This window comes from Amblyraja radiata, chromosome 11, assembly GCF_010909765.2.
Source record: "Amblyraja radiata isolate CabotCenter1 chromosome 11, sAmbRad1.1.pri, whole genome shotgun sequence".
Taxonomy (NCBI): domain Eukaryota; kingdom Metazoa; phylum Chordata; class Chondrichthyes; order Rajiformes; family Rajidae; genus Amblyraja; species Amblyraja radiata.
Window position 1 is genome coordinate 16,155,821 of NC_045966.1, and position 27,978 is coordinate 16,183,798.

The window sequence follows — 27,978 nt, forward strand, 5'->3', positions numbered from 1 at the left end:
GCCTGGACTCGTTTTCTAGTTATGCATTTTTGCACTGATGTCTTCATTTCTAGCATAGTATTTTTTTTCAATCTTGTAGAATTTGTGTAATTTATGTATAGTTTGTGTTTCTTCTGCTATCTGAGCCAATGAGCCTGTGATGTTGCTGGTGCAAGATTTTCCACTGTACCTGTACCTCACTGTACTCGGGCATACAACAATAAACTTGACTGAACTGGACCCGACACAGTTCTAGACTATTGATCCAGGCACATGAACTCTCAAGTAAGACTGGATGGGTTGGACAAAAATGTTGAACTTGGTCTTGGAAATTTCAAGTGATCCAGCATTCAAGTCTCTTGGCGAGAGAATTTCAGATTTGTGCAATAATAAGTGCTACGTTGGGTGGCAAATGGCACAGTGGTAGAGCTGCTGCCTTACGCCAGAGACCCAGGCTCGATCCTGACTACGGCTGCTGTCTGTACGGAGTTTGCGCATCTTCCCTGTGACCGCATGGGTTTTCTCCAGGTGCTCTGGTTTCTTCCCACATTCCAAAGATGTGCAGGTTTGTAGGTTAATTGGCTTCTGTAAATTGTCCCTTGTGTGTAGGATAGACCTAGTATATGGGTAATCACTGATCATCACGGACTCAGTGGGCTGAAGAGCCTGTTTCCATGCTATGTCACTAAACTTAACTAATTTCATATTTGCACTGGCAGCAGAGCAAATAGCTCTTTGGAACTATCCATCAAATACATTCACCACTTCAGAGAGCTCAGTCACTGAAATCAATAGAAAAAGTGTTAATATAATTTGGTATCATATCATAGATTTTCAGCAGAATTCCTCCTCTGGACCCAAGGAGGAAATGGTTACTTCACTACACTGAGAGTTCGGTACCCAACCCCTATATCTGCATAACATCAGAGTTAGGATTGTTTAAGTGCTCTTCATTCATGACCCATTTTTTGAAAAAAAAGATTCAAGATAAATTTTTGATATGTTGTACAGAGGAATATATCGCGATCTTATGCTGTAGATTTTTAGCATATCTGCGACAAGACAAGCCATTATTTAATAACCTATGATATCAATAACTTTCCCCTATAGACAGTTCATTTGGTTTGCACTCCATGAAGGGTGGCAAACAGCATAGTTTAATTGTTAAAGTCCAAATTAAGGTTGCAGTGAAATGATCCCTGGGTAACAAATTGTGCAGAAAATGTGCACTATAGATCATCAGGAATGCAACATCTGTTTATGGGAATGAACAATGACCTGAACAGATCCACTTCTTGGATAGCAGCCAGAACATTCAGGTAGATACATTAATTAAATTACTATGACCTTGATTGCGGGTAGTCTGTGACCTGACTAATGGCCATGTTGTTTTGCCAGTTGATTTAAAGTATGATTTAATGTTCTTACTTAGGAGAAAGATCAATATTTCTCAATGTCAATTCTCAAACAGGAAATTATTTCCTTCAAAATTTTGGGTATTATGATTACTTTCAAATCTTCATTTAAAATGGGCAGGTTGTCAACCTTCATTCAGAGCAAGTCCTGAACATTTACAATTGGCTGCTTTGTTCAATGGACTACATCAGAAAGCACTAGTTTTTGAGATTGTAGGTAATTTAATGCAATAACCAAGCATTTTCAATTAGAATCTATTTCTATATTTATCCTCTGGAAATTTTAATTTCTGATTGGGCTGGTGAAAGACATGTTGCAAATTTATCCTTAGTTCCATTCTATTTAGCACACAACTATTCAATGGGAAGCAGTTCATTACAGGGTCGAATTCACTTTATTCACCATGGACGGAAAATTGTTGCTTCTTAATATGCTCTTCTTTATTTGTGCAGAAGGTATATAGTTACATTCATTACTAGCATCCATGAACTGAGCTCATATCACATCTGAAGAAGGGTCTCGACCCGAAACGTCACCAATTCCTTCTCTCCATAGATGCTGCCTCACCTGCTGAGTTTCTCCAGCATTTTGTATCTACCTTTAATTTACCAGCATCTGCTGTTATTTCTTAATCATATCAAATCCTAACTGCTGGTAACTTAAATTCTGGTAATTAAATAAACCTGGAGTTTACAGAAGTAATGTTCATCCTGAAATCACTAGACCTGATTATTATTTAAATCCAAAGATAGTCACACAATGCTGGAGTAACTCAGCAGGACAGAAACGTCTCTGGAGAGAACGCATGGGTGATGTTTCGGGTCGAGGCCCTTCTTCTGACCCGAAATATCTCCCATTCCTTCTCTCCAGAGATGCTGCCTGTCCCGCTGATACTCCAGTATTTTATGTCTATCTGCAGTTTCTTCCTAACATATTATTTAATGAATGAATGAATAAATAAATGCTTTATTGTCACGTGACATGTCACAGTGAAATTCTTTACCTGCATACCCAAGGTATGCAAACTGTCGTCCACAAAGGTCGCTTACAAAGTACCCCCGCACCAGGTTCCCCTTTGTTCTCTCCCCCCCGCCCCCACCTCACGGCGGTCCCCCCACGACGAGTCCTCCATTGTTCACCCCCCTCCCTACGGCAGTCCTACCACACCGGGTCCTCCTTTGTTCCTTCCCCCGGCAGCGGCGTCCTCACTTCCATGTGGTCCGTCCTCCTCCGGCACAAACCTTTCCACTATCGTTCCACTAACCAAATCCATTTGGTTCAGAAATCTTACGTCCTTACTCGGTCTGGCCAGTAGGTGATCCAGACACACTGGTGTATGATGCCAAACTGCCTCTGCAGTATGACTAAATGCTTTGCATCGGTGTAGCTTCTAGCCATGCAAAGGCACGCTGGACAAGATCTTCATCACAGAATAATTCCAGAAAATTCCAGAACTGCCTCTGCAGTTTAAGAATAACAATTATTTTAGTTTAGATAGCTTAGACCAGAGATACAGCGTGGGAAAAAGGGTCTTAAGCCCACAGAGACCACGTCGACCAGCGATCACCTGTACACTCATTCTATCCTACATATTAGAGACAATTTACAGAAGCCAATTAACCTCGAAACCTGCACAAATTTGGAATGTATGAGGAAACCGGAGCACCCGGAGAAAACCCATGCTGAATTAATGCTGGCTTTGTCAGTGTCAGAGTCATACAACGTGGAAACAGGCCCTTCGGCTCAAATTGCCCACGCCGACCAACATGCCCTATCTACACTAGTTCCACCTACCTGTGTTTGGCCCATATCCCTCTAAATATAATCCAGTGATACCCACATCCCTTGAATAAAAGGAAGATCAAAGCTGGAAAAGTTGCTGCAATAAATTTAAAGTTCAAGGGCCCTGCAAAAAGCTATTCTCTGCCAGCACTTCACGGACAACCAGGTCACTCCCAGCCTTTACAAGCTGTTGTTCTCAGAGCATGCACTGCCGGAATCCCCTGCAGAGAGACTCTTGATATCTCAAGCAACAAGCACCAGGATATTTTAATGAGAATGAAGCCATTAAGTGTGCATGCCTTCATAATGTTGGCCTTCATAACAAGAGGATTTCAGTATAGTAGTAAAGAGGTTCTTCTGCAGTTGTATAGGGCTCTGGTAAGACCACATCTGGAGTATTGTGTACAGTTTTGGTCTCCTAATTTGAGGAAGGACATCCTTGTGATTGAGGCAGTGCGGCGTAGGTTCACGAGATTGATCCCTGGGATGGCGGGACGGTCATATGAGGAAAGATTGAAAAGACTAGGCTTGTATTCACTGGAGTTTAGAAGGATGAGGAGGGATCTTATAGAAACATATAAAATTATAAAAGGACTGGACAAGCTAGATGCAGGAAAAATGTTCCCAATGTTGGGCGAGTCCAGAACCAGGGGCCACAGTCTTAGAATAAAGGGGAGGTCATTTAAGACTGAGGTGAGAAAAAACTTTTTCACCCAGAGAGTTGTGAATTTATGGAATTCCCTGCCACAGATGGCAGTGGAAGCCAAATCACTGGATGGATTTAAGAGAGAGTTAGATAGAGCTCTAGGGGCTAGTGGAGTCAAGGGATATGGGGAGAAGGCAGGCATGGGTTATTGATAGGGGACGATCAGCCATGATCACAATGAATGGTGGTGCTGGCTCGAAGGTTCAAATGGCCTCCGCCTGCACCTATTTTCTATGTTTCTATAAACTGAGGCAGTGAGTATAAGAGTTGGGATGTCAACTTTACAAAACATTGGTCAGGCTGCACTTGGGAGTTTTGGTTGGCACACTATAGGATGCGGTAGCATTGGAAAGAGCACAGTGAAGATTCACCAGGGTGTTGTCTGGAATGGAGGACTTTACTTACAAGGAGAGATTGGATACGTTGGGTTATTCTCACTGGTGGGCGGCGCGACTCTCGTCAGCAGCGGCCTCTGCAGTCCGTCTGCGTTTTTATTATTTTATGTCTTATGTTTTTATGTAGTTTTTGTTATTTTTTGTTGGGGTATGTGTGTGGGGGGGGTGGGGGTGGTGTGGGGGGGGGGGTGGGGGTAACTTTTAAATCTCTCCCTGCACGGGAGACCCGACCTTTTCTTTGTCGGGTCTCCGTTGTCGTTGGGGCTGCAACGAGGAGCGGCCTCCAACAGGAAGACCGGGGGCTGTGGTGCCGACTACTCACCTCACCGTCGCGGAGCTGGCCGAGTCCAGAGCGGGTGGAGCTGTGGTGGACACTGCTGCGACCCGACCCCCGGAGATTCGGAGGCTGCAACTGCGGGTTTGGCGGGCGGCACCGGGAGCCCGCGGGTCCCTGGAGGGAGACCGCTTTTCAGGGCTTCTGCAACGGCGACTTCTCCCGCCCGAGTTGCGGGGTTGAAGAGCTCCTAGAGAGGGGCTTTACAGCACTGCCCCGCGCGGCTTGGAATGGCTGCGGGACTGCGAGCGCGCGCCGGGGGCTCTAACATCTAGAACCCGGTGTGCGGCCTTGCATCACCCGGCGGGGCTTTAATGGCTGCGGGACAATTCGCCATCGCCAGCCGGGGGCTTTGACTTTGACTTTGACTCTGACATCGGGGGGGAGAGTGCAGTGGAGAGATAAGTTTTTTTGGCCTTCCATCACAGCAATGTGATGGATGTTTATGTAAATTATGTTGTGTCTTGGGTCTATTTGTTTGTAATGTATGGCTGCAGAAACGACATTTCGTTTGGACCTCAAGGGGTCCAAATGACAATAAATCGAATTGTATAATTGTATGGAATGCTGAGGCTGAGCGGTGATCTTACTGAGGTCAATAAAATTAAGAGGGTGCAGCTAGTCAGTGTGAAGAGTCCAAAACTAAAAGGCACAGGTTTAAGGTGGGAGGAAAGATATATAAAGGAATTTTGAGGTACAAGTTTCTTCGCACAAAAAGATGAGCTGCCAGATACTATCGTAGTGTTTAAAAGACATTTGGACGTACTTGGATAGGACTTGGATACTTCTTGCCCCACCTCCAACAACTTCCCACTGAAATGGAGCTAATATACAGGATAAAAGGGAAACAATTCGATCAACATTTTGTTACAACATAGGAATCTAATGGCCCATCAAATCACTGCCAGTTCCCAGAGTAATCCCATCAGTCTCATCCCCTCACCCGTTTCCCATTAACCCACATGGATTCTCCTACCGTCAACCTACACCAGGGGTAATTTATACAAGCCAATTAACCTCCTAACCAGCCTGTCTTTGAGATATGGGAGGAAACCGCAGCACCTAGAGAAATCCATGTTGCCACGCAGAAACTGCGTAAACTCCGAACTGACTGCACCAGAGATCAGGATCAAACATTGGCCACTGGAGCTGTGTTGCAGCAGGCACAGTGCTTCAATTCCACTCTGGAACCAAGGGCACCCCAACTTCAGTTAATGTGTTCCATATACAGACAATACTTGCACACATGCGCGATTGGAGACTTAGGCCCATGTCACTAATGACTCATTTACTAAGGCATTTTAGAAAAGGTGTCTTACATTTAACATCTCAAAACAAGGATCTCAAACAATCTGGCCCAATTGTACAAAAACATCGGACATGTGATTTCACCATGAAACTCTGGAAACAATGGCCCATACTGCAAAACGTGGGAGCAAAGATAAAGGTCAGCTGTGAAGGACCAGCCTGGTATACCACTTCAATGGTCATACAGCAACGTCAGTGATACAAGTCTTCAGTAAGAAATTTAAGTTACTTTCACCTGCTCGGGATCCAACGATGCAGCACAGCGATGGTTTGAATTGGCAATCCAGACAAGAAGTTCAGGTGTGACCTTCTGAAGGTTCAAAGACCTTGTGAAGAGACAATTCCCAACTAAGGCGATGGACACGCGACAGGTGCGGCAGGGCTTGCACGCTATCATCTTCTACTTGGCAATACCGGGTAGCTTAAGTAGCATCGAACCGTCACTTTCAAATGAGCTCAATAACTTTTATGAACATTGGAAAAGGAGAACAATAACACATCTACATGACCTCCATCAAACCCTGACGACCCTCTGATCTCAATCTCTGCGACCGACATCAGAACATCCTTCAAGAGGGTGACACTACACTCTTCGCCCAAACTTCACAGGTGAAGCAAGTATAACTGCCTCCAACATAAATGAGACCTAACAATATGAAATGGGGACATGGGGGGTAAAAGTATTTTGGCTGAAATTCGGTAGCATCCAATGGAAGACAAATTTTGTCAGCTTAGTTTAAACTTTGAGCATTTGCTACAATCCAAAAGCAAATACCGACTCACTCAATAAAGCACAAATAAAACACCTAAAAATAACATATGACAGAGCAAAAGCTAGTCTTCGGAAGATAATATTGGCTTTGTTCCTCTATAGCTGAAGGGGGAAATTGCAATCCAAAATAACTTCCGTAAGGAAATACAGGGAATGTAAATGATCCATCGAGCATGATATAGACTTTGAACACCAGTGACCAGACACATGAAAATTAATAAATGTCAATAATTGGTGTCAAATTGCTGAAATAGTGCTGCTTAATCATGATACTTGTTACAACACACACACACACACACAACTTTGATGATGACAATGTAAATGGTTATATTACTCAATTTTTTTTATCAGTGGGAACAGTAAAAGGCAATCAATGCTTTCATTTACGTGCGATACTGGACAGCTATAGAGCATGCATTGCCTGAGATTGGTCATTAAATAAGGGGAATTGTTCAAAGTACATTACAGTGAACTAATGAGTATTTTAAAAGGTGGCACAAGAGAACGAGGCTGTGTGAGTTTATTGGCAGTGTGGGAGACACCGGTCTCTGGGTTTAAAGCTGGAATGGGAGACTATTGGGAGACTAATGCCCCTGTCCCACTTAGGAAACCTGAACGGAAACCTGTGGAGACTTTGCGCCCCACCCAAGGTTTCCGTGCGGTTCCCGGAGGTTTTTGTCAGTCTCCCTACCTGCTTCCACTACCTGCAACCTCTGGCAACCACCTGCAACCTCCGGGAACCGCACAAAACCTTCGGTGGAGCACAAAGTCTCCAGAGGTTTCCGTTCAGGTTTCCTAAGTGGGACAGGGGCTTAAGGATAGCACAGTGGCGCAGCAGTAGAGTTACTACATTACAGCACCAAGGACCCAGGTTCGATCCAGACTATAGGTGTTGTCTGTATGGAGTTTGTACATTCTACCTGTGACCATGTGGATTTTCTCCAGGTGCTCTGGTTGCCTCCCACATTCCAAAGACATGCGGTTTTGTACGTTAATTGGCTTCTGTAAATTGCCCCTAGTATGTCAGATGAAAAATTGGGATACCATAGAACTAGTGTACGGGTAATCGTTGGCCAGCGTTGAGTCGTGGCCATACGCCTTCATCAACTTATCTACCTATATCACCATCTTCAGGAAACAATATAACTACACCCCCAGGTTTTTCTGTTCTGTAACACTGTCCCAGGCACTGTCATTCATTATGTTAGTCCTGCCCTTGTTCAAATTCCCAAAATACATCCCATCACAGTTATCAAAGTTAAATCTGCCATTCCTTGGCTCACATTCCCAGTTGATCTCGATCCTGTGACAGCTTTAGACAACCATTACTGTCTACCACCACCAATTTTGGTGCCATCTACAAACTTACTAATCATGCCACTATATTCTCATCCAAATCATTAATATGACAGTGGACGCAGCACCAATCTCGGCAGCACACCACTGGTCACAGGCCTCCAATCTGAAAAACAACCCCCTACTACCACCCTCGCTTTCCATCAATCCAATTAGCTAGCTCATCCTAGATCCCAAGTAATCTAACCTTCCAGACCAACCTCCCATGCAAGACCTTGACAAAAACCTTGGCTTAGTCAATGTAATCAGCCTTCTTGGTCGTCTCTTCAAAAAATCTCAGTCAGATTGGTGCAACTCGCAGAAAGCCATATTGACTAATCTGAAATAACCCTTGTCTTTCCAAATACAAGTACATTCTGTCTCTCAGAATCCCCTCCATTGATGTTTGGTTCACTGGCCTATAGTGCCCTTGGTTTTCTTTGCACCCTCCAGTCGTCCAGTACCTCATATGTAGCACTTGCCTGACGCTTTTGTGGCACAACTGCTATTTGCCATTAGATTCCTGTAATTGAATCTGTGTTGCTGAGGCATCGTCTACTTCATTATCTGAAGAGCTGCAAAAATAATTGAAAATGACACAATTATCAGCTAATGCCTGATAATTACCTGCCCTAAAGATGTAGAGTCATTGATGACACATCTTATGCCATTTATAGTTCAAATGTATTCATAAATATGAATCATTACTTTTCTCACAATCTATAAATACCAGGCATTTCAGATTTGTATCTATTGCCCATGTTGACCTGAGATCAATATTTTTGTGGATTGTCCACACTTCATCATTCAGAGGCAAGGGGTCATATTGCAAAATTGAAGCATTATGCTGACTTTATGTTGGTTAAACAGGCAGGTAGGATTTAAGGTGAGCAAGAACACATTGATAAAATAGGGAATATAAAAGAGAAGCAATATTTGATGTTAGGATGGTGATTCTTGTGGGCACAGAAGAAAGGTACAGTTTTGGAAGAGGGATGCTGAGGAAGAACAGAGGAAGGTCACGAGTATCAGTGAAACTAGGAGCGCTAGGAAAAGGAGGGCGGTATTCAGGCAAGGAAGGACATGCAACATGAAGAGGGACTTGGAACAGGTGCTGTCCTATTCCTACCAACCTTATCCTTTTTTGTGGTAGAAGTTCCAGTTTTAGATGTTGTTGGAATAATCCTTGACAGTAACTGCAGTGCTTTCGTAGATACAGCTGCAGTGTGTCAGTACTGAAGGAAGTGAAGGAAGGAGATGTCCATCAAGCAGGCTGCATTATCCTAGATGGTATTGAGCATATTATTGAGAAGTGGCACACATTCAGGCAAGCTGGAAAATTATTTCATTACACTCCCGACTTGTCCAGTGAGCCTTTGGGGTCTCAGGTGAATCACGCAATGCATAATACCCAACCTCCAATCTGTCTATGTGGCTGGTTGAATTGAGTCACTGTGATTTCTCTCAATTGTTATCCCAAGATGTTGATACATCTGAAACTACGACAGTGATAGTTATGCCTTTGGATTTCAAGAAGTGATTAGACACTGTTGGAGCCAACAATTTCTCAGTACTTCTGTGCCATAATAATTGCTTACCTCTTTTTCTGTGTAGTCTCGATTTGCTGCATGAAGGCATGGATTGTTTCATTTTCTGAGGATTATAAACAAAATGGAATATTGTGCAACCATCAGCCATTATCCCCACTACTTATGACAGAAGACAGGTCACATAAATCAGCATTATCCTGAGGAACTCGAGTGACGGCCCGAAGTTGGGATGACAAACTTAAACACCGCCCCAGCATCCTTTGTGTGAGGCTGCTCTCCATTTATCGGAGAGCAGCCTCCGTTCTTCCTCTGTCTTCCTCTCAATACCCATTGACTTCAGTTTTTCTAGGGGTCCTCGATATCACACCTAGATAAATGCTGCCTTGACATCAACGGCAGTTATTCACACAACCAGAATTCAGATCTTTTGGTCCAAAGAAGACTATTCCCGAGATGAAGTGCTTAAGAAGGTGAATACTAGAATTAACTCCTATCATGAGCACAGAATTAGGTTAAATGAGGGGAAATTATTTTCGAAAACAAAAACACGTTGCAAACTAATCAGGGAATAGAGGGATATGGATTATGTGCAGGCAGATGAGATCGGTTCAGCTGGGCATCATGTTCGGCACAAATATGGTGGGCTTATGCGACGGTTCCTGTGCTGTACAGTTCTAGGTTCTAATTTTGCAAAAACCTTGCAAAGAAACTGGGCGAGATCCTGGCCGAGGTTGCCAGATGAGGCTTCTATCCCTAAAAAAAATTATACTGTTCAATGTTAAAAAAATACTGCACCAGAACCTTTTTATGTCTATTTTAAGTGGCAGGCAGGGGCTAGGTTTAACATCTCATTTTGAAGGTAGTACTCTCAGAAATATTGATACGTTAGTATGGATCTTTTAATTTGGAACAAAAATAAACTGTTGGAAGAACTCAGTTGATCAGGCAGTAGCAATGTAGGCAGGGGGATGGTCAATCTTTCAAGTCAAGACAATTGAGTGTGGAGGTGAGATAGCCAGAACAAATAGTTGAGGGGCGAGGCAGGAGCTGGCAGGCGATAGGAAGAATCAGATAAGGAGGGGTTGAGGGGATGCATGTCTTTTCATTGGCTATGTGGAACAGTCCTTGTTCCAAACCTACTCTGGCAACACTTCCCACCTTTTTCTCTGCTATGTCGATAATTGCATTGGCGTTGACCTCTGCATTCATGTGGAACTTTTAGGATTTTAATATAGTTGCTACAAGCATTTACTCTACTCTCAAACTCAGTTGGACCATTTCTGACAGTACGGTCTTTTCTGGATCCCTCAACCTCCACCAACTCCCACAGATACCTTGTTTACATCTCCTCCAACGTGGTGTTTTGCAAGGATGCCATCCCTTCCTCTCAGTTTCTCCGCTTTTGCCATTTGTTCTAAAGATGAGGTTTTTCATTTCAGGACATTTGAAATGTCCTCCTCCTTCAGGAAACGTGGCTTCTTTTCTGTTCCGATTGACGGAACCCCAACTGTCATTTCCAGACTTGTGCCCTCCCGACAAAGCAGAACAGAAAGAGTTGGTTTGGTCCGGCCGTTCACTCTGCATCTGGCACATCATCCTTTTTATCCAGACATTTTTCAGACATTATCCAGATATTATTCAGACATCAGTCTGAGGGGTCTCGACCCGAAAACGTCACCCATTCCTTCTCTCCAGGGATGCTGCCTGTACCGCAGAGTTACTCCAGCATTTTGTCTACCACCCTTTTTATCCACCAGCTTTCAATGGGATCCCATCACTAGTCACATCTTCTACAGGTACCACTCTCTCTACAATACCCAAATCCCCTTATTCCATCCCATTTGGCACTTTCCCTTGCAACTGTAGGCTGTGCAACACTTGTCCCTACAGCACCTCCCTCACCACCATCCAGGGACCTAAACTGTCCTTCCAAGTGAGGTAAAGATTCATGTGCACCTCCTCCAACTTTTCGCACCGCATTCAGTGATAACGTAGAGGCCACATGGGCGAGACCAAGTGCAGACGAGGCGACCAATTTGAGCGCCCAGATGCATGCCATTTCAACTCTGCTTCCTGTTCCAACCCATGTCCTCAGCCTTCCCCAATAACAGGAGGCCAAAAGCAAACTAAAACACCACCTCATTCATCCTGAGTAGTCTACAACCCAGTGGATGAACATCGTAAAATTCAATTTTAGATAACCCAAAGGTTTTAAATGGAAATGTGTGGAAAGTTTAAAAAAAAACACAGGCTGATGTGTGCCTGAAGCACACTGCCGGGCATGGTGGTAGAGGCAGATATGGTAGTGTATGGTAACGGATAAGCAGGGAACAGGGAGGGGAAGGGCATGGATCAAGTGCAGGCAGATAAGATTTGTTTATCTTGGCATCATGTACGGCACAAATATTGTGGGCCGATGTTCCTGTTCCTGTGCTGTAGTTTATGTTCATGATATAAATGTATAATGTGGATAAATGTGAGGTTATCCATTTTGGTGGCAAAAACAGGAAAGCAGACTATTATCTAAATGGTGGCCGATTAGGAAAAGGGGAGATGCAGCGAGACCTGGCTGTCATGGTACACCAGTCATTGAAAGTAGGCATGCAGGTACAGCAGGCAGTGAAGAAAGCGAATGGTATGTTAGCTTTCATAGCAAAAGGATTTGAGTATAGGAGCAGGGAGGTTCTACTGCAGTTGTACAGGGTCTTGGTGAGACCACACCTGGAGTATTGCGTACAGTTTTGGTCTCCAAATCTGAGGAAGGACATTATTGCCATAGAGGGAGTGCAGAGAAGGTTCACCAGACTCCTGGGATGTCAGGACTGTCTTATGAAGAAAGACTGGATAGACTTGGTTTATACTCTCTAGAATTTAGGAGATTGTGAGGGGATCTTATAGAAACTTACAAAATTCTTAAGGGGTTGGAAAGGCTAGATGCAGGAAGATTGTTCCCGATGTTGGGGAAGTCCAGGACAAGGGGGTCACAGCTTAAGGATAAGGGGGAAATCCTTTAAAACCGAGATGAGAAAAACTTTTTTCACACAGAGAGTGGTGAATCTCTGGAACTCTCTGCCGCAGAGGGTAGTTGAGGCCAGTTCATTGGCTATATTTAAGAGGGAGTTAGATGTGGCCCTTGTGGCTAAGGGGATCAGAGGGTATGGAGAGAAGGCAGGTACGGGATACTGAGTTGGATGATCAGCCATGATCATATTGAATGGCGGTGCAGGCTCGAAGGGCCGAATGGCCTACTCCTGCACCTAATTTCTATGTTTCTATGTATATTCTATAGAGACTTGCCTTTTCTCTCTGTCCACCCATGTCATGTGATTCAGATTTCAAAGTTGTAATAGTTACATGACTTTATAATCTTTATATGAAAATTGTCTTACATTTAAATATCCAGAAATAATGTAGATTAATGCTGAAATAATTGAATTCAGAAATACTTATGAGGAGACACTTATGTGAATGTAATGAATATAACATACAATGACTATTGAGATGTAAATGCATATTTAAATGTAATGCAAATATATTAATGTAATGTAAATTTAAATGCAGAGATGTAAATGTAAATGCACATTTCAAGTCTGAAGATGGGTCTCGACTGGAAACGTCATCTCTCCACGTTCTCCAGTGACGTTGTCTGACCTGTTGAGTTACTTCAGTACTTTGTATCCTTCTGTGTATTAACCAGCATCTGCAGGTTTCTACAATGCATATTACATTTTGGATATGGCTTAAGAGAAAATATCAAAATTCAAAGCCTTTATGTTTTTGAAGACCACAGTTTTATTTGCATTCACATGTGTATCCTCTGTAGTGAGGCTCTTAGGTAAAATTGCTTTTGGAAAAACCTTCAGATTTATCTTAATCCGTTCTATATCCTGGAGCAGTTGACGTTAGCTGATCATAATAGTTCCTTTAAAAACAAAGTAATCTATAAAATATTTTCTTTTAAAAAAAAACACAAAGCAGGATTCTTGTCAGTACAAAAAAAGCTCCATCTAATGTCAAACTTGAAATCAAAATAAAAAATCCAGCATGAATGTCAATTGGCAACAATCTTTATATACAAGATCTCTTATTGCACAAACACCGTGTAACAGGCAGATGATGGAACATAGCTGGTTAGGTTGCAAGTACATTTTCAAGTAAGTACTTTAAAAGCACTTGTAACATTAACAGCTTCAGGATACCAGTACTTAACAGCAGCCCTTTCTATCAACATTATGCTTACTCAATGGAAATGACTCAGAGCATTAACAGAAAAACACTTTGCAAATATCAGGCCTTGACGCTGCTATTATTTGACAACCGTGACACAAAATAAGCATGGTAGTACCACAGAATTCACAATTCAATTGGTACACAGTATTATGTAGCACTGGGCCTGAAATTGACAAAACATTGATACTTATGTAATTTAGCTCTGATTTAGTGTCAAGCCCTGATGCACACAGAGACCAAACATATACATATTCACCTACAGTGGCTACAAACAGTTAAAAGCTTTACACCTATCTTTTTTCCACTCTTAATACAATCATTCTAAACAATTTAAGGACATTTTCAAATCAAGTTTCTGTGCAAACCACCTTAATGTGCAGTTTGTGCAATCTAGCGTGAGGCTTAGGCACACAACGAATATATTAAACATGCTGAAAGATGCAATCACTTGAATTTATCATAGCATTGCCTCAAAGCCACATTACTTCTCAAAGATCGAATGTTTTAAAAATGACACCAAATTGTAAAGCCCCATAATTATTCCAGGTGAGCAGTTGAGTTTCACTAAATTAAATATATTTCAAATGGAAACAAGAGAAAAATATGACACATGGTTTTGCAGCAAAAGCTAGAAATTGAAATTTGCAAAAGAAGAATTCAGCATTTTACAGCAAGCTTCTACAGAAGACTAGCAAATTAACAAATGAACATGCATCACAAGTCAGACCTTGTGACAAATCAACATCGATACTTTACAGCAAAAATGTTACATTTCCCACACCATCTTTAAATTTGTCATTTCATTCTGCACGTTGTGGTAAATTTCAGTTGATAGATCACTTATGCCAGATTTAATCTGCTGTCAACTGAACAGAGGTAAACAAAGATCACCTAAAATTATGGCAAAATAATCATTTGTCTAAATATCTCTACTCAAAAAATAAATTAATGAAACAATTTTAACCTTTTTGATAAAACAAGGCACTATTTCAATACAACTTACTGAGACTTTGTTCTCATTTTCTTGTTTCAATATCACCTTGGAACTAAAACTAGATCACAAAACACGAGTGGTCATGGAGCTATACAACATGGAAATAAGTCCTTCAGCCAAGCTTGATCGTGCTGACCTAGTTGGCATAATGGCTAGTCCCATTTGCCCACACTTGGCCCAGAGGCCCCTACACCCTTCCTATCCATAGATCTGTCCAAATGTTTTCAAATTCATAATTGTGTTCACTTCTGTAGCTTCCACTGGCAGCTCGTACCAGATACCGATTACTTTCCGAATGAAAAAGTTGCCCAATGTCCTTCTTAAATCTCTCCCCTTCAAAGGTATTTGTGCATCATGGAAAAATTAAATTCTCTCCATGAAACAAGAAATTTATCAAAGGGAGGGTAAACTTTTTCCTAAAGTGATCAAAAAGTGAACCTGGCTTAAATTAATGTCAGCAAATTTGCAGACATATATGCATAGTAGGAATGAGACTTTATCACAGCAAACATTTCTGGATATGATTTTGTTGCTATTGGTAATACTGAGAAATATTAGTTATGCACAGATTAAGATTTAAAATTAAAATATTTTTACAGGAATAGATTATATAAATTTTAGTAAATTAAATATTAAATAAGCCGCAGTTCAAGTTCATTCTGTTTTGCAAGGAAGCAAAGTCTTAAACATTGATTGTAATCATTGTGAAATTCATTTGCAAGTTGATTTGTGAGATAACTGAAAACTACTATGGTTTGGAGTTACAGATCACATTAATTTACTGCTCCACCTTTAATTCAAACAATTTACTTTATTTTACAATTTATGAGCTACATTTTGCTCAGACCTTAATGTCTTGCAACTAATTTAGATCTTTAATTCAATCCAAGCTTTTGCAGTCATACAGTGTGGAAACAGGCCCTTCAGCCCAATTTGTCCACACTGACCAACATGTCCCATCTACACTAGGCCCACTTGCCTGATATTGGCCCATTTCCCTCTAAACCTGTTCAATCCATGTACCCGTGTGTAAGAAGGAACTGCAGATGCCGGTTTACACTGAAGATAGACACAAAATGCTGGAGTAACTAAGTGGGTCAGGCAGCATCTCTGGAGAAAAGGAATAGGTGACATTTCAGGTCTGATAAAGGGTCTCGACCCAAAATGTCACATTCCTTTTCTTCAGAGATGCTGCCTGACCTACTGAGTTACTCCAGTATTTTGTGTCCATGTACCTGTCTAATCGCTTCTTCAATGTTGCACTTGCATCTTTTAACTCTCCCTTATGTACCCAACAGTTACATAATATTTCCCATCATTTTTTGTCTTGAGAATACACAATAAAATCTAAATTTCCCAACTCTCAACTAATATTATGGAAAAGTGCTAAAATTGTATATCATGATGAAATCTGAAAGAAGCAAAACAAGCTCCTTAATCTTCTTTAACTTCTAGAATTCTATTTTTGATAGCTAATAGAAAATTATCCAAGATAAAGATCTCAAATGAGCATATAGTATTGTGGGGATTACTTTACAAATCTAGGCTTTAATTGCAAAATATAGCAAACTGAATTTTAAACACTTGATTTTGATACCTTAGTGACACAGCAAAAGAGGGGGGGGGGGGAATCTGGATCTGTTTTATAGTTTAGTTTCGAGATACAGCGCGGAAACAGACCCTGCGGCCCAATGAGTGTGCACCAACCAGCAATCTCAGTATACTAGCACTATCCTACACACTGGGGACAATTTATATTTATACCAAACCAATTAACCTACAAACTTGTACATCCTTGGAGTGTAGGAGGAAACTGGAGCACCTAGGAAAAACCCATGCAGGTCACGGGGAGAACAAACTCCATACAGATAGCACCCGTAGTCAGGATCGAACCCGGGTCTCTGGCGTTGTAAGGCAGCAACTCTACTGCTGCGCCACCGTGCTGCCCCTGAATCTGGAAAAGTTAAAACCGTTTGTGAATTCCATAACAATTTATGGGATAGAATAATGCCCACAAATGTACAGGCCACCCGTATTCTGTTATCCTGATGTCCATCAAGAAAATACATTAACCTCATTTATTCTATCAAATGTTATCTACCTACGTTTCAGACATCCTGCCACAGTAGAATTTAGCAGGGTGGCAGATGAAATGGATTTTCACCATTCAAAGGGTGACTTGTTCACTTAATTCAATGATAGCACTATTTATTAAAAGCCAGGTGACTAAGGTCAGCACCAGATTAGTTTATTGATCTATACTCCAACTCCTTTAATTAAGCAGGAAACTCATTACAGCATCATCCCTTCAACCCAAAATATCCTAAACAGGCTATTCAAACGACAAAGCACAGTTCTAAAGGGTGCATTTGCAAGTTTTCATTCTCCGCTTCCCAAATGCTTAACTAGTCATTTCTGAGCAAAGCAGAATACATTAAATAATTCAAATACTGTCTCCACCTCCTAGTACAAAGAGTCAGATATTCTTTGAATTATGATTAATTCTATTTGATGTGTGCATTGAAATTCTTGTAGTTTTTGTTTAAAAACCTTTATCTTCCAACTGACAAAAGCGGCTTTGTAATAATAGCTGAAAATCAAAAATGTCTTCATGACAAACTCTCGAATAAAAAAAAACGATTTCACCTTTCCACAGATTGCAGTTAGTCTCGTAAATCACAATTTTGTTCAAGTAACTTATAAAGGCAGACCTCACCTTAAATAACAGAATGCTGTAAGCAGACGTTTCTGATTCAAAAGAAAACCCAACAAGAGTCAGGGACGATTTCCTCTGTCTATTATATGTACAATGTTACAATAAATTCATTACGTTTAGTGTATAATTTTACTGCAGATCAGAGGAAATTTTGCCTGTACATTCCATAATAAATAATTCATTTTTGGTTTGAAGAATCCAGTTTTACAGCAAGATGAAATTCCTGCCTCCAGTGTATTTTTCATGAGGCATACGGGCTTGTCATTGTCACACAAGCTTAAGGCAATGGATTTTACTGCAATTTACACTGGATTTAATGGGTTTACTCTAGTGGGATACACACTGTGACAGTTTTCTAAACAAACGTTTTTTTGGGGATAACCTTTGGCTTATTCTGCAAGTATTTAAATCTTTACAAGGCACATGAAGTGTTAATATTGGCTTCTTAGTTCAAATGCAACAAAGTTTGAAAAATGCCAAAATGCTGGCCCAAAATAACTTGCATTAAAATCCTTTGTTTCAACATCCTCAAAACGTTTTAGCACTGTTCCTCAACAACACTGACATCCTTATCCCAACTCCATGCAAACTCTAACAATCAAGTAACTTTAAAACCCATTTGTCTTTGTTCCCTTCTTTAAAATGCAGATTAAGCTGGGTTCCGTCCTTTTTGGTCAGCTGAGCAAAAATCAGTTTTGCATAACAAATTACAGGTAGATCATTCTACGAATCAGAAAATCCATTTCACAAGGTCTCAAACTAGATCGTCATGCTAATCCAGATCATTAAAATTTAAAAACTCACGCCAACTACATACAAATAAAAAAGTTTATCTTGCTTGATATTATCAATTATTATTTCAGAAATAATTGACTTTTAATAATGTGTGTAGAGACAATCTAAAATCCACAATACTGCATCTTTAGATCTCATTCATTTACCAATAGCATACTGAAAATGCTAAGAAAATAATTACTAGAAATTTTAAAAGTGCTGTCAGACGATTATGTTAAGAATTTTTGGAATGTAGTTAAAATCTTCAATGAAGAAAAATAGGTGAGTACTGAGAACAAAATGTTTGGTGCATTTCATGGACACATTCTTCAGATTTTCCACATCCTGCTCACCTGAATCAGGGGCTGGGGGGAGCAGTTTGCACAAATACATATTCCATTATAAATTTCCTTTTCAAATTTTATGAGTGTCAAAGCCAGGCAATCATACAGTAAACCATAGGCATTGTGTTTGTGGTACATGCAACACATATATATATATATCATAATGTGGTTTCATTAATTTAAAAGCAACTCAAACCAAGTAGTTGCTTTCTGATAATGCTCATGTTTGAAGTCAGGAGGCTGATCACCTGCAACCATCAAGTGGTCCTGTTGAAGCATCGAGGCTGCTGTCGGTATCGGAAGCCAAAGTCTGCTCTGTTGACATGGATGATATGTCATTGATGGAGGAAGACTGAGAGGGACTGTTGTTGTTATTCACTGCTGCATCTGTTCTAAGTAAACAAAGGAAGTAATAAAACCTGAGAAGATAGCAGACTGTTAATTGTGTAATTCAAATCACAGTATTGAGGCATTTTGGAATTCTCTATCCCAGAATACTATGGAGGCAGTCATGGCCAAGGCAGATAGATTTTTGGATTCTGTAAGAGTCAGGAATTATGAAAACTTGCCAGGAAATTGGAGTTGAGCCCAAGATCAGGTTAGTTTTGATCTAGCATGCTGGTTTGAGGAGCCGAGTAGTCTACATCTATAGGGATTTCATATTTCCTTATAAAAATCAAAGATGGATGACATAACACTAAATGAAAAATGAGTATATACAGTAGAATGAGCGTTGCAGCCAATAAAATACTATAAAAGAGAAAATACTATAAAAAGACAATTCTAAATGACTCCTTTACTGAAACCACTCATGTCCCACAGATTGGGACATGTTGTCAGGAGGTTCCAAATTTGACAAAGCAAAATTATTTTATTTGCAGAGAGAAAGAACATTATCATAACCCCACAAAGTAGGAACTACAACAAGATCTAAGTTGAAGTAAGAATAAATGTCTCTTCTTTTTTTTTCTTTTTACAGAACACATCGTCCTCTGCAAAAATAGCCAGTAATGTACCCATTCCACGTATTTTGAAAATGGATAGGAAGTGCTGGAGTAACTCAGCAGGTCAGGCAGCATTCCTGGAGAACACGAACAGGTAACCCTTTGGGTCAGGACCCTTCTGTCTGAAGAAGGGGACCCAACCCAAAACAACACCTATCCATGTTCTCGAGGGGTGCTGCCTGACCCGCTGAGTTACTCTAGCACTTTGTGTACTTTTTTTGTTCCTTATTTCTAAACGTAAACGAGTTCAACATCACACAAAATTGCTGATTCTTCTCTACAAATTGTGAAATAGAACAAAGCCTTGCAGTTAACTGGATTTTGCCAACATTGGCTTTGCACATATGAATCCCATAAATCTCATTTCTGTACCTATCCAGTTTAGTCTTGGATGTCAGTGACTTAGGTATGTTGCAAAATTTACCTTCAGTGGCGCTGCAGTTCTGCCGCTGCCCGTGTGCGCGACTTTGGCGCCTTTGAGGGGGGAGCGGGTTTAAAATGCGATTTTTCTGCAGCCTATTCAAATCGATCACTGTTAGGCTGCTTAGTTGCTAAAGAAAAATCGCTTCGACTGCCGTTTTATTAAGTTTATTAAAATTAGCGCTGGATAATTTAATTGTTAACTTCTAAAGCCATGAACGCCGACAACGGGATGGATCTCACGTAGGGGACAAGTCAAGGTAGGCTGTTTATTTTTACATTAAAAAAGTACTTCTTAAGATGCCTTTAATCAAAATTTTAAATAGCGAGAAGGTGACGGAGCCCATCCGAACCGGCAGTATTTTTCATGCCGACATGGGGCTCAAATTCACTGCAACCGCAACGTTCCAAACCAGCGCATTCCACAAAATCCCACTCGCAAGATGATTAAAATGGCCATTAATTTACAGCAATTAAACACTAAATTCCTTCCATTTGGCCTATAAATTTATGACAATGAGATTTTAAAATCATGTTATATTGTGAATTCTTGTGTGAATGTTATTTGGACATTTAGGCTATTTAAAAATGTAAATCTTTTCTTAACAAATGGATAGATGTTTAGATCTAGTAATTGAATTTTGAAATTAGCTACAATTGGGTAACTAACTAATTATATGCTTTAATTTCAGGTCATCCAAGTAAGATTGTTTAATATTTGTTTCAGGATGCTTCAATCTATAATAACTGAAAATTTCTTTTGGTTCTCTTAATTTTTAATAAAGTTATGGCCATTTGACTGTCCTTGATCACAGCTTTTGTGTTAAGTCAATAGAAAAGCAATAGGGAACAAGATACTAATTTCCGAGTATGAAAATGGCCATAACTTTTTTAATACTGAAGATATGAAAGTGAATTGGGTGTCAAATTAAACTTCTTTTCATGCTTTATCTGATGGGATAAATTGCAGACTTGATTTTTAAAATCTCAAAATTTTGTAACATTGCTAAGTGACTTGCAACTCCTTCTCAAATCAATAAGGGCTAATAAATATGGTCTTGCCAACATCTTCACCAAAGAGATTAAATAAAACTAAAAACCAAAAGTAACCACCAACCTGAAGGTAAGGGCTGTTCCTTAATAACACCATTTTTATTCCTTTCCTCCCAGTCCACAACTTCTTTATAGATCAATTCTGAAACAATAATAGTTAACAATGATAATCCTTAAATGCCAAGTGATTATGACGGTGGAAACTTTAATGTTCATTGAAATGTTAACTGATGCAACAGATGGCACATAAATTAACTTAAAATTATTTCCTGCGAGTCAAATCGTAGTTCACGTGTTAATTGAAGTTGGAGCCAATATTTTGCCAAAACATTGTAATTTGAAGATTGTATTATTTACAAATTCAGAAGAAAAATGGAAAGTTGAATCTCTACAACAGATAAATTTCATGTTTTTCCTGTACCATTGTTAATAAAACATTTAAAGACATGATTTCGGGTTAAATCTCCAAATGTGTCTCAAACAATAGAAATTAAAGAAACGTCAAATTAAATACAGTACCACCCCACTCCAGCCCCAAACTATGCTTATTTCTTTTAATTCTGAAACAAATCTTATATGTTAAGCAGAAGTGGAACACTGGAAATGAAACAAATGTATAGACTGACAAAACAGTTAAGTTCAGTTGTTTAAGAAGGATGCAGATGTTGGAAAATCGAAGGTAGACAAAAGTGCTGGAGAAACTCAGCGGGTGCGGCAGCATCTATGGAGCGAAGGAAATAGAAAACGTTTCGGGCCGAAACCCAAGTTCAGTTGCCTTGTTTTACTTGAATGGGTGTTAAAGCTGTGCCTTAAATTACTTGCTTCCATTTTAGAATGTAGAGTAGTCCAGTGCAGGAACAGGGCCTTTGGCCCACAATGTCCACACTGACCATGATGCCAAGTTAAACAAATCATCTCTGCCTGCATGTGATCCACATCCCTCCATTCCCTGGATATCCACCTGCATTTTGTCAAAGGTTATCTTATAATTACAGTTTAATAAAGGGTTTAAGATGTTTCCTTTGCTTCCAAGAGAATATCTGGATAGAATTATATTTATTTTAAGGTAGGGGAATAGTGTGCATCAAATCCTGTGAGCATCAAATCCTGACTTTTGAATAAAATCATAATTATCTGAGGAAGGGATGTGTCATTTGCTGGAGCAGCCCAGAAGGCTTAAATATTCAAATTGAAAGGCCAGGACAAGGCATCCAATGCAGAAACAAGATTCTAATAGATATGATTTTGGTCACATCAAGTTAACAAGAAAGTAGTGCAAAAAATGTAGCAAACTAGAAGATGTGCCACTCGAAGGCAAAGTTCACCTATCAGGCATATTAAGTTATTGAAATATAAGGGCAACAGTCTTTTCCTCTAAGAGAGTCAAAACCAGTGCTAACAAAGCATGATATCTGTTAACCAAGCAGAGGAGTCTACATTAACATGGATCACGATGGTACATTTAACTGGAGAATAAGTTTGCACAGAAGGGAAAAGGCTTTTAGGGAACAACCTTTGGATCACGTGACAGCAGAGAAGATTAGTTTTAACTTGAAATCATGTTTGGCATGGGCATTGTGGGCTGAAGAGCCTGTTGCTGCGCTGTTCCAAAATGGTAGTAAGTAATTTAATGGGCCTGTCCCACTTAGGCGATTTTTTGGGCGACTACAGGCGACTGACACAAAATTTTCAACATGTTGAAAAATTTTCGGCGACAATTTTTGCTGTCGTAGGTGCTGTCAAGTTTCTCGCCAGGCGTTGTAAGTGAATTCCATTAAAATTAGTCCCCAGCAGTCGCCTAAGTGGGACAGGCCCATTAGGCACAGCTTTGCTAATTATCAGAATATTGTCAAATAAAAAATTAGCATGTACCACCTATGAATTCTGTCAGAAGTACTCAATTGTATGCCATAACTGAGAATTTATTTTGTCCAAATTATGCTACCCTTCCTACTACTAAATAACAATGTGGGGAAAAAAACCCTAACACGTTCTAGAGTAAATGTCACAATGTTGGCAGAGTGGTGTGGATCAACAGTCTGAAAATCTGTATTAAGAGCAATAAGATAAAAAATAACACAAGATGAAGCAAGAACAGAAAGAGAAATAAGTTCCAAATGCTGGTTTTAGGGCAATAGATGCTAAGTGCTGGGGTAGAAAGGCACGGAAAAAATGTCAATGGATAACTGGATGATTGTGGACAAAATCACAATTAAGCGCTCTTGAGGGAACTACCAGCACTTCAGCTATTTTTTTAACTGTATCATTGCAACAGTGGCAGCAACTACTTTTAAACAAATAATTAGTCATTACCCACAAATTGAAAATTATACATTGTAATTCTTCAGCTACTTCATGCTAGAATTTTATTGTTAACGATGCCGACCCAGCTTGGTTTAAATACATTTTCAAACAGTCTTTTAATAAAACAAATGACATTTTTATTGCAATGCTGAAGTACACCACTGAATACTTACCTTTCCATTCATCTATAGTGTGCTCCCTTTCCTCCAATTGTTTATCATAGATCTGTGGAGGGGGCTAATTCACAAAACAAAACTTTATTAGAATAATTGAGATACACAGGTTTATAACAACTATAATACTATGTACTAAAACAAATTGTACACATGTGTATCACTCGATTGGAATTATAGCTTAACTGTTTAAAACAATACTGGACTTCTGATATTATTAGTTATGTAACTACTCCAAAACTACAGAAGGATGTTCACAGATTACAAGAGATTATTGCTTGTAACTGGTCTAGTTAGGTTGAGATATGCTGAATGTGATGTGTTTTATTAATGAAAAATATTAACTATCTTACGCACCGAGCCAAATCTTGTTGAAGTTCCATAGTGAACTTGCCAGCACAATTAATCTCGTGCTCTGCTACTGGAATTAACACCACAATCGGAGCACAAACATCCCGAACTGAGCAGCCTGATGCAATCTACTCAAGGCCTTATTGCTTTACAATAGCAGACACAACTATCAACTTGTGCTGCACCAATAACAAGATCATGGATTATTGGCACAAGAAAATAAATGAGAATCATCTAATTGTCATTACAGCGACAGGGTTACAATTTGACCAAGATTTCATTCACTTTTGAAGAAGGCAAAATAGAATGGGTAAACCTGACATCAAAGAATGCGATTAAAATGGAGAGGCCAAGTCTTATCATATACTTATTAAAAGTCTGATCTTTTACGTGTATATATGGTTGTCTTTACATCTTCGCAAAAACACTATGCGGTAACGATTACATTGTTACATATTCCGATTGACATTTTTCCCGTCAGGGCCGGAACACACCTTATCTGAACATTTTATGCTTTATTTCTCGACTTATTCGCGATCATTACTGATTAAAAGTCTAAAACAGTGAAAAGACTTTGAAATTAAAACCACCAGCTTCAACTGATGACGTCACAATGGCTCAGCTAGCAGAGACCAGCCTCAATGAAGATTTCATCCTATATTTGACACGTTATTTGCGATTAAAGCTTTAATAATGCCAACTTTCACAAGATTTTTACATATTCTGATTCACATTTTTCCCCTCTAGGCAGAGATCACTTTCACTAAACATTTTATGCTTTATTTCTCGACTTATTACTGATTAAAGTTTAAAAAAATTAAAATACTTTGAATTTTAAACCGACCAGCTTCAACTGATGACGTCACAATGGCTCGAGTAGAAGGGGGAGGGCGAATTGCTATTGCAACCCACAGAGCAAGTGCAATTGGAATTTTTTTATGTCACAATGGCTTGACTAGCAGGGGGAGGGCTATTGTTATTGCAACACGCAGGGCAAGTACAACTGGATTTTTTTTAAATGATCACTGCTGAGGAAGGCAAGGGGAGTGCTGGAATCTTATGTTCGGGAACGGCTTTAGTTGGAGGACCACGACTCCCGAGGGGGCTACGGGTAGGGAACGGGTGCGTTGGGGGAGCAGACCCAACAGGTCTGCACTTGGAAGGTACACAAAATTGCTGGGGAAACTCAGCGGGTGCAGCAGCATCTATGGAGCGAAGGAAATAGGCGACGTTTCGGGCCGAAACCCTTCTTCAGACTGATGGGGGGTGGGGGAAAGAAAGAAGGAAAAGGGGAGGAGGAGGAGGAGCCCGAGGGCGGGCGGATGGGACGGTGGGAGGAGACAGCTAGAGGGTTAAGGAAGGGGAGGAGACAGCAAGGGCTAGCCAAATTGGGAGAATTCTATGTTAATGCCATAAGGACGCAAGGTCCCCAGACGGAATATGAGGTGCTGTTCCTCCAATTTCCGCTGTTGCTCACTCTGGCAATGGAGGAGACCCAGGACAGAGAGGTCGGATTGGGAATGGGAGGGGGAGTTGAAGTGCTGAGCCACCGGGAGGTCAGGTAGGTTATTGCGGACTGAGCGGAGGTGTTCGGCGAAACGATCGCCCAACCTACGCTTGGTCTCACCGATGTAAATCAGCTGACATCTAGAGCAGCGGATGCAGTAGATGAGGTTGGAGGAGATACAGGTGAACCTTTGTCGCACCTGGAATGACTGCTTGGGACCTTGGATGGAGTCGAGGGGGGAGGTGAAGGGACAGGTGTTGCATTTCTTGCGGTTGCAACGGAAAGTGCCCGGGGAGGGGGTGGTGCGGGAGGGAAGGGAAGAATTGACGAGGGAGTTGCGGAGGGAGCGGTCTTTGCGGAAGGCAGACATGGGGGGAGATGGGAAGATGTGGCGAGTGGTGGGGTCACGTTGGAGGTGGCGGAAATGGCGGAAGATTATGTGTTGTATTTGCCGGCTGGTTGGGTGAAAGGTGAGGACCAGAGGGACTCTGCCCTTGTTGCATGTGCGGGGATGGGGAGAGAGAGCAGTGTTACGGGGTATGGATGAGACCCTGGTGTGAGTCTCATCTATGGTGGCGGAGGGGAATCCCCGTTCCCTGAAGAACGAGGACATTTCCGATGCCTTGGTATGAAATGTCTCATCCTGGGAACAGATGCGGCGTAGGCGGAGGAATTGGGAGTAGGGGATGGAGTCTTTACAGGGGGCAGGGTGGGAAGACGTGTAGTCCAGATAGCCATGTGAGTCAGTGGGTTTGTAATGTATGTCGTTCAGGAGTCTGTCCCCTGCGATGGAGATGGTGAGGTCAAGGAATGGTAGGGACGTGTCGGTTTTGGAGCCCAGAAATAGCAAGTGCAGAAAATAATGGTTGGAATTGTATTATAGCCTCAAAACAGCGGTAAAGCAAAGCACAGCATAAATCAGACAATTTGAGGTGCTTATAGTAAGGATAATGGAATAATCATGAGTGACTTTAATTTGTATGCAGACTGAACAAAACAAAATCAATAATACTATGGAAGATGAATTGTGTAAGTGATCATTTGTTAGAAATCAACAAGGGAACACACTATTTTAGGTCTGGTAATGTGTAACGGAGCCAAACGATCAGTTAGTTAAGGGGCCTTAAGGGAATAGTGATCATAGATTCTACATAGATTTGTAGAGAAAATTACACAATTTAGTTGGAAACTAGAAACTACAAAGACACAAGGAAGAGTTGCCAATGGTGGATTGAGAAACATTTTTATTTTAAAGACTTTACCATAGGATTAAATATGTATTTAGTTTTATCAGCAGTTATTATAGTTTTTGTCAATGTGTACTTTTTGTAGTGTTTCTCAAACATAATGTTTGATAAGGATTGGTGCATTCCATAACTTTCCAAATTTATCATTGTTTGAAAAGTACAGTTGAAATTTATTAGAAATGTTATGACCATTGGCGGGGTCACAGACAACCATTACAAGCAGTTGAAATGAAGCAACCTTCATGATTTTTTAAGTTTTCAATTCTAGAGCTTTTGCTTCATGTTCAGACTTTGTGGTTTTTAAATTTACCACAAACATTACACGAATTTAGTTAACCTCCGTTATATTGGCTAATTAATTAAACTGATTAACCGGCAAATTGGTGGAAAGAATAAATTTGACACCTCTAACCTCCAAACAGGCAGGATTACTTATTATGTCTTGGAAGTCATCTATCTTCACATACTACACTTTTATGTTATTTTACAGCATTTATGTTATTTTACAGTAAGCTTTACTGTTGTATGAAAAAAGTACTGGTAAAAATTGCCAATATAAATTCATATTTATAATGTAACAAGATAGTCCCAATAAGTAGTTTACAGATTCGTTCTGATCAGTTACATGTGGATGCTAGCATGCTAATTAGCATTGTTGCTTGTGGTGAAAAGCCTGTCTTGTTGAATGGGTACAACATTTTGTCATCCGGAAAAGAACACTTCAAATTTCATTTCACTGTACTTGAGTAAAGAAGTAACATAAATCAGAAGACATCATTCATTTAAAAAGTTATGGTTGAAAATAGTTTACTTACTGCTTCTACTTCAGAAGGATCATACCAGACGGAAATATATGGATGCTGTAAGGCATCATCCACAGAAATTCTCTTGTCAGGATCAATCACTAGCATCTTCGAGAGAAGATCTCTGGCCTGACTTACTGGCATTTAAAAAAAAAAAAAAATGTAAAAACATTTTTTAAACGGGCATTTAAAAAAAAGAATTCCATCATTTTAGAAAGCATTACTTTTTTATGTGCTTCAATTAAATACTGCAGGAAGGATTATTTCATACCAAATCTTCAATAAATCTACACAATGTTAACACAGTGACCAGAGCTGAAAGTTTCCTAAAGAAACTAATTTATTCATATACAAAAGTGTGCAAAATACAATGCCTCATTTTTACATTATATTTTGGTTACAAAATTCCAGAAGAAACAAGAAATAACGAAGTTAATTGAGCTATGTTAATAGTGTCAATGTCATCAATTTGATATAACCA

The 27,978-nt window shown here is 40.3% G+C and overlaps 1 protein-coding gene across 4 annotated transcripts in view; it reads right to left on the reverse strand.

Annotated features, from left to right (window-relative positions):
- Positions 1-27,978, reverse strand: part of mapk9 (mitogen-activated protein kinase 9) — a 68,445-nt gene that overhangs the window by 11,102 nt on the left and 29,365 nt on the right. For 2 of the 4 annotated variants that reach the window (XM_033029408.1, XM_033029410.1), the window contains exons 10-13: positions 27,510-27,634; positions 23,590-23,653; positions 21,177-21,254; positions 17,029-19,022 (exon numbers count right to left, since the gene is read on the reverse strand). In XM_033029408.1, coding sequence (XP_032885299.1) covers positions 18,880-19,022; positions 21,177-21,254; positions 23,590-23,653; positions 27,510-27,634 — 410 coding nt within the window. In that variant the 3' untranslated portion in view covers positions 17,029-18,879. Of the gene's footprint in view, positions 1-17,028; positions 19,028-21,176; positions 21,255-23,589; positions 23,654-27,509; positions 27,635-27,978 lie in introns of those variants that run through there. The other 2 variants (XR_004413435.1, XM_033029411.1) reach the window with 2 other exon arrangements.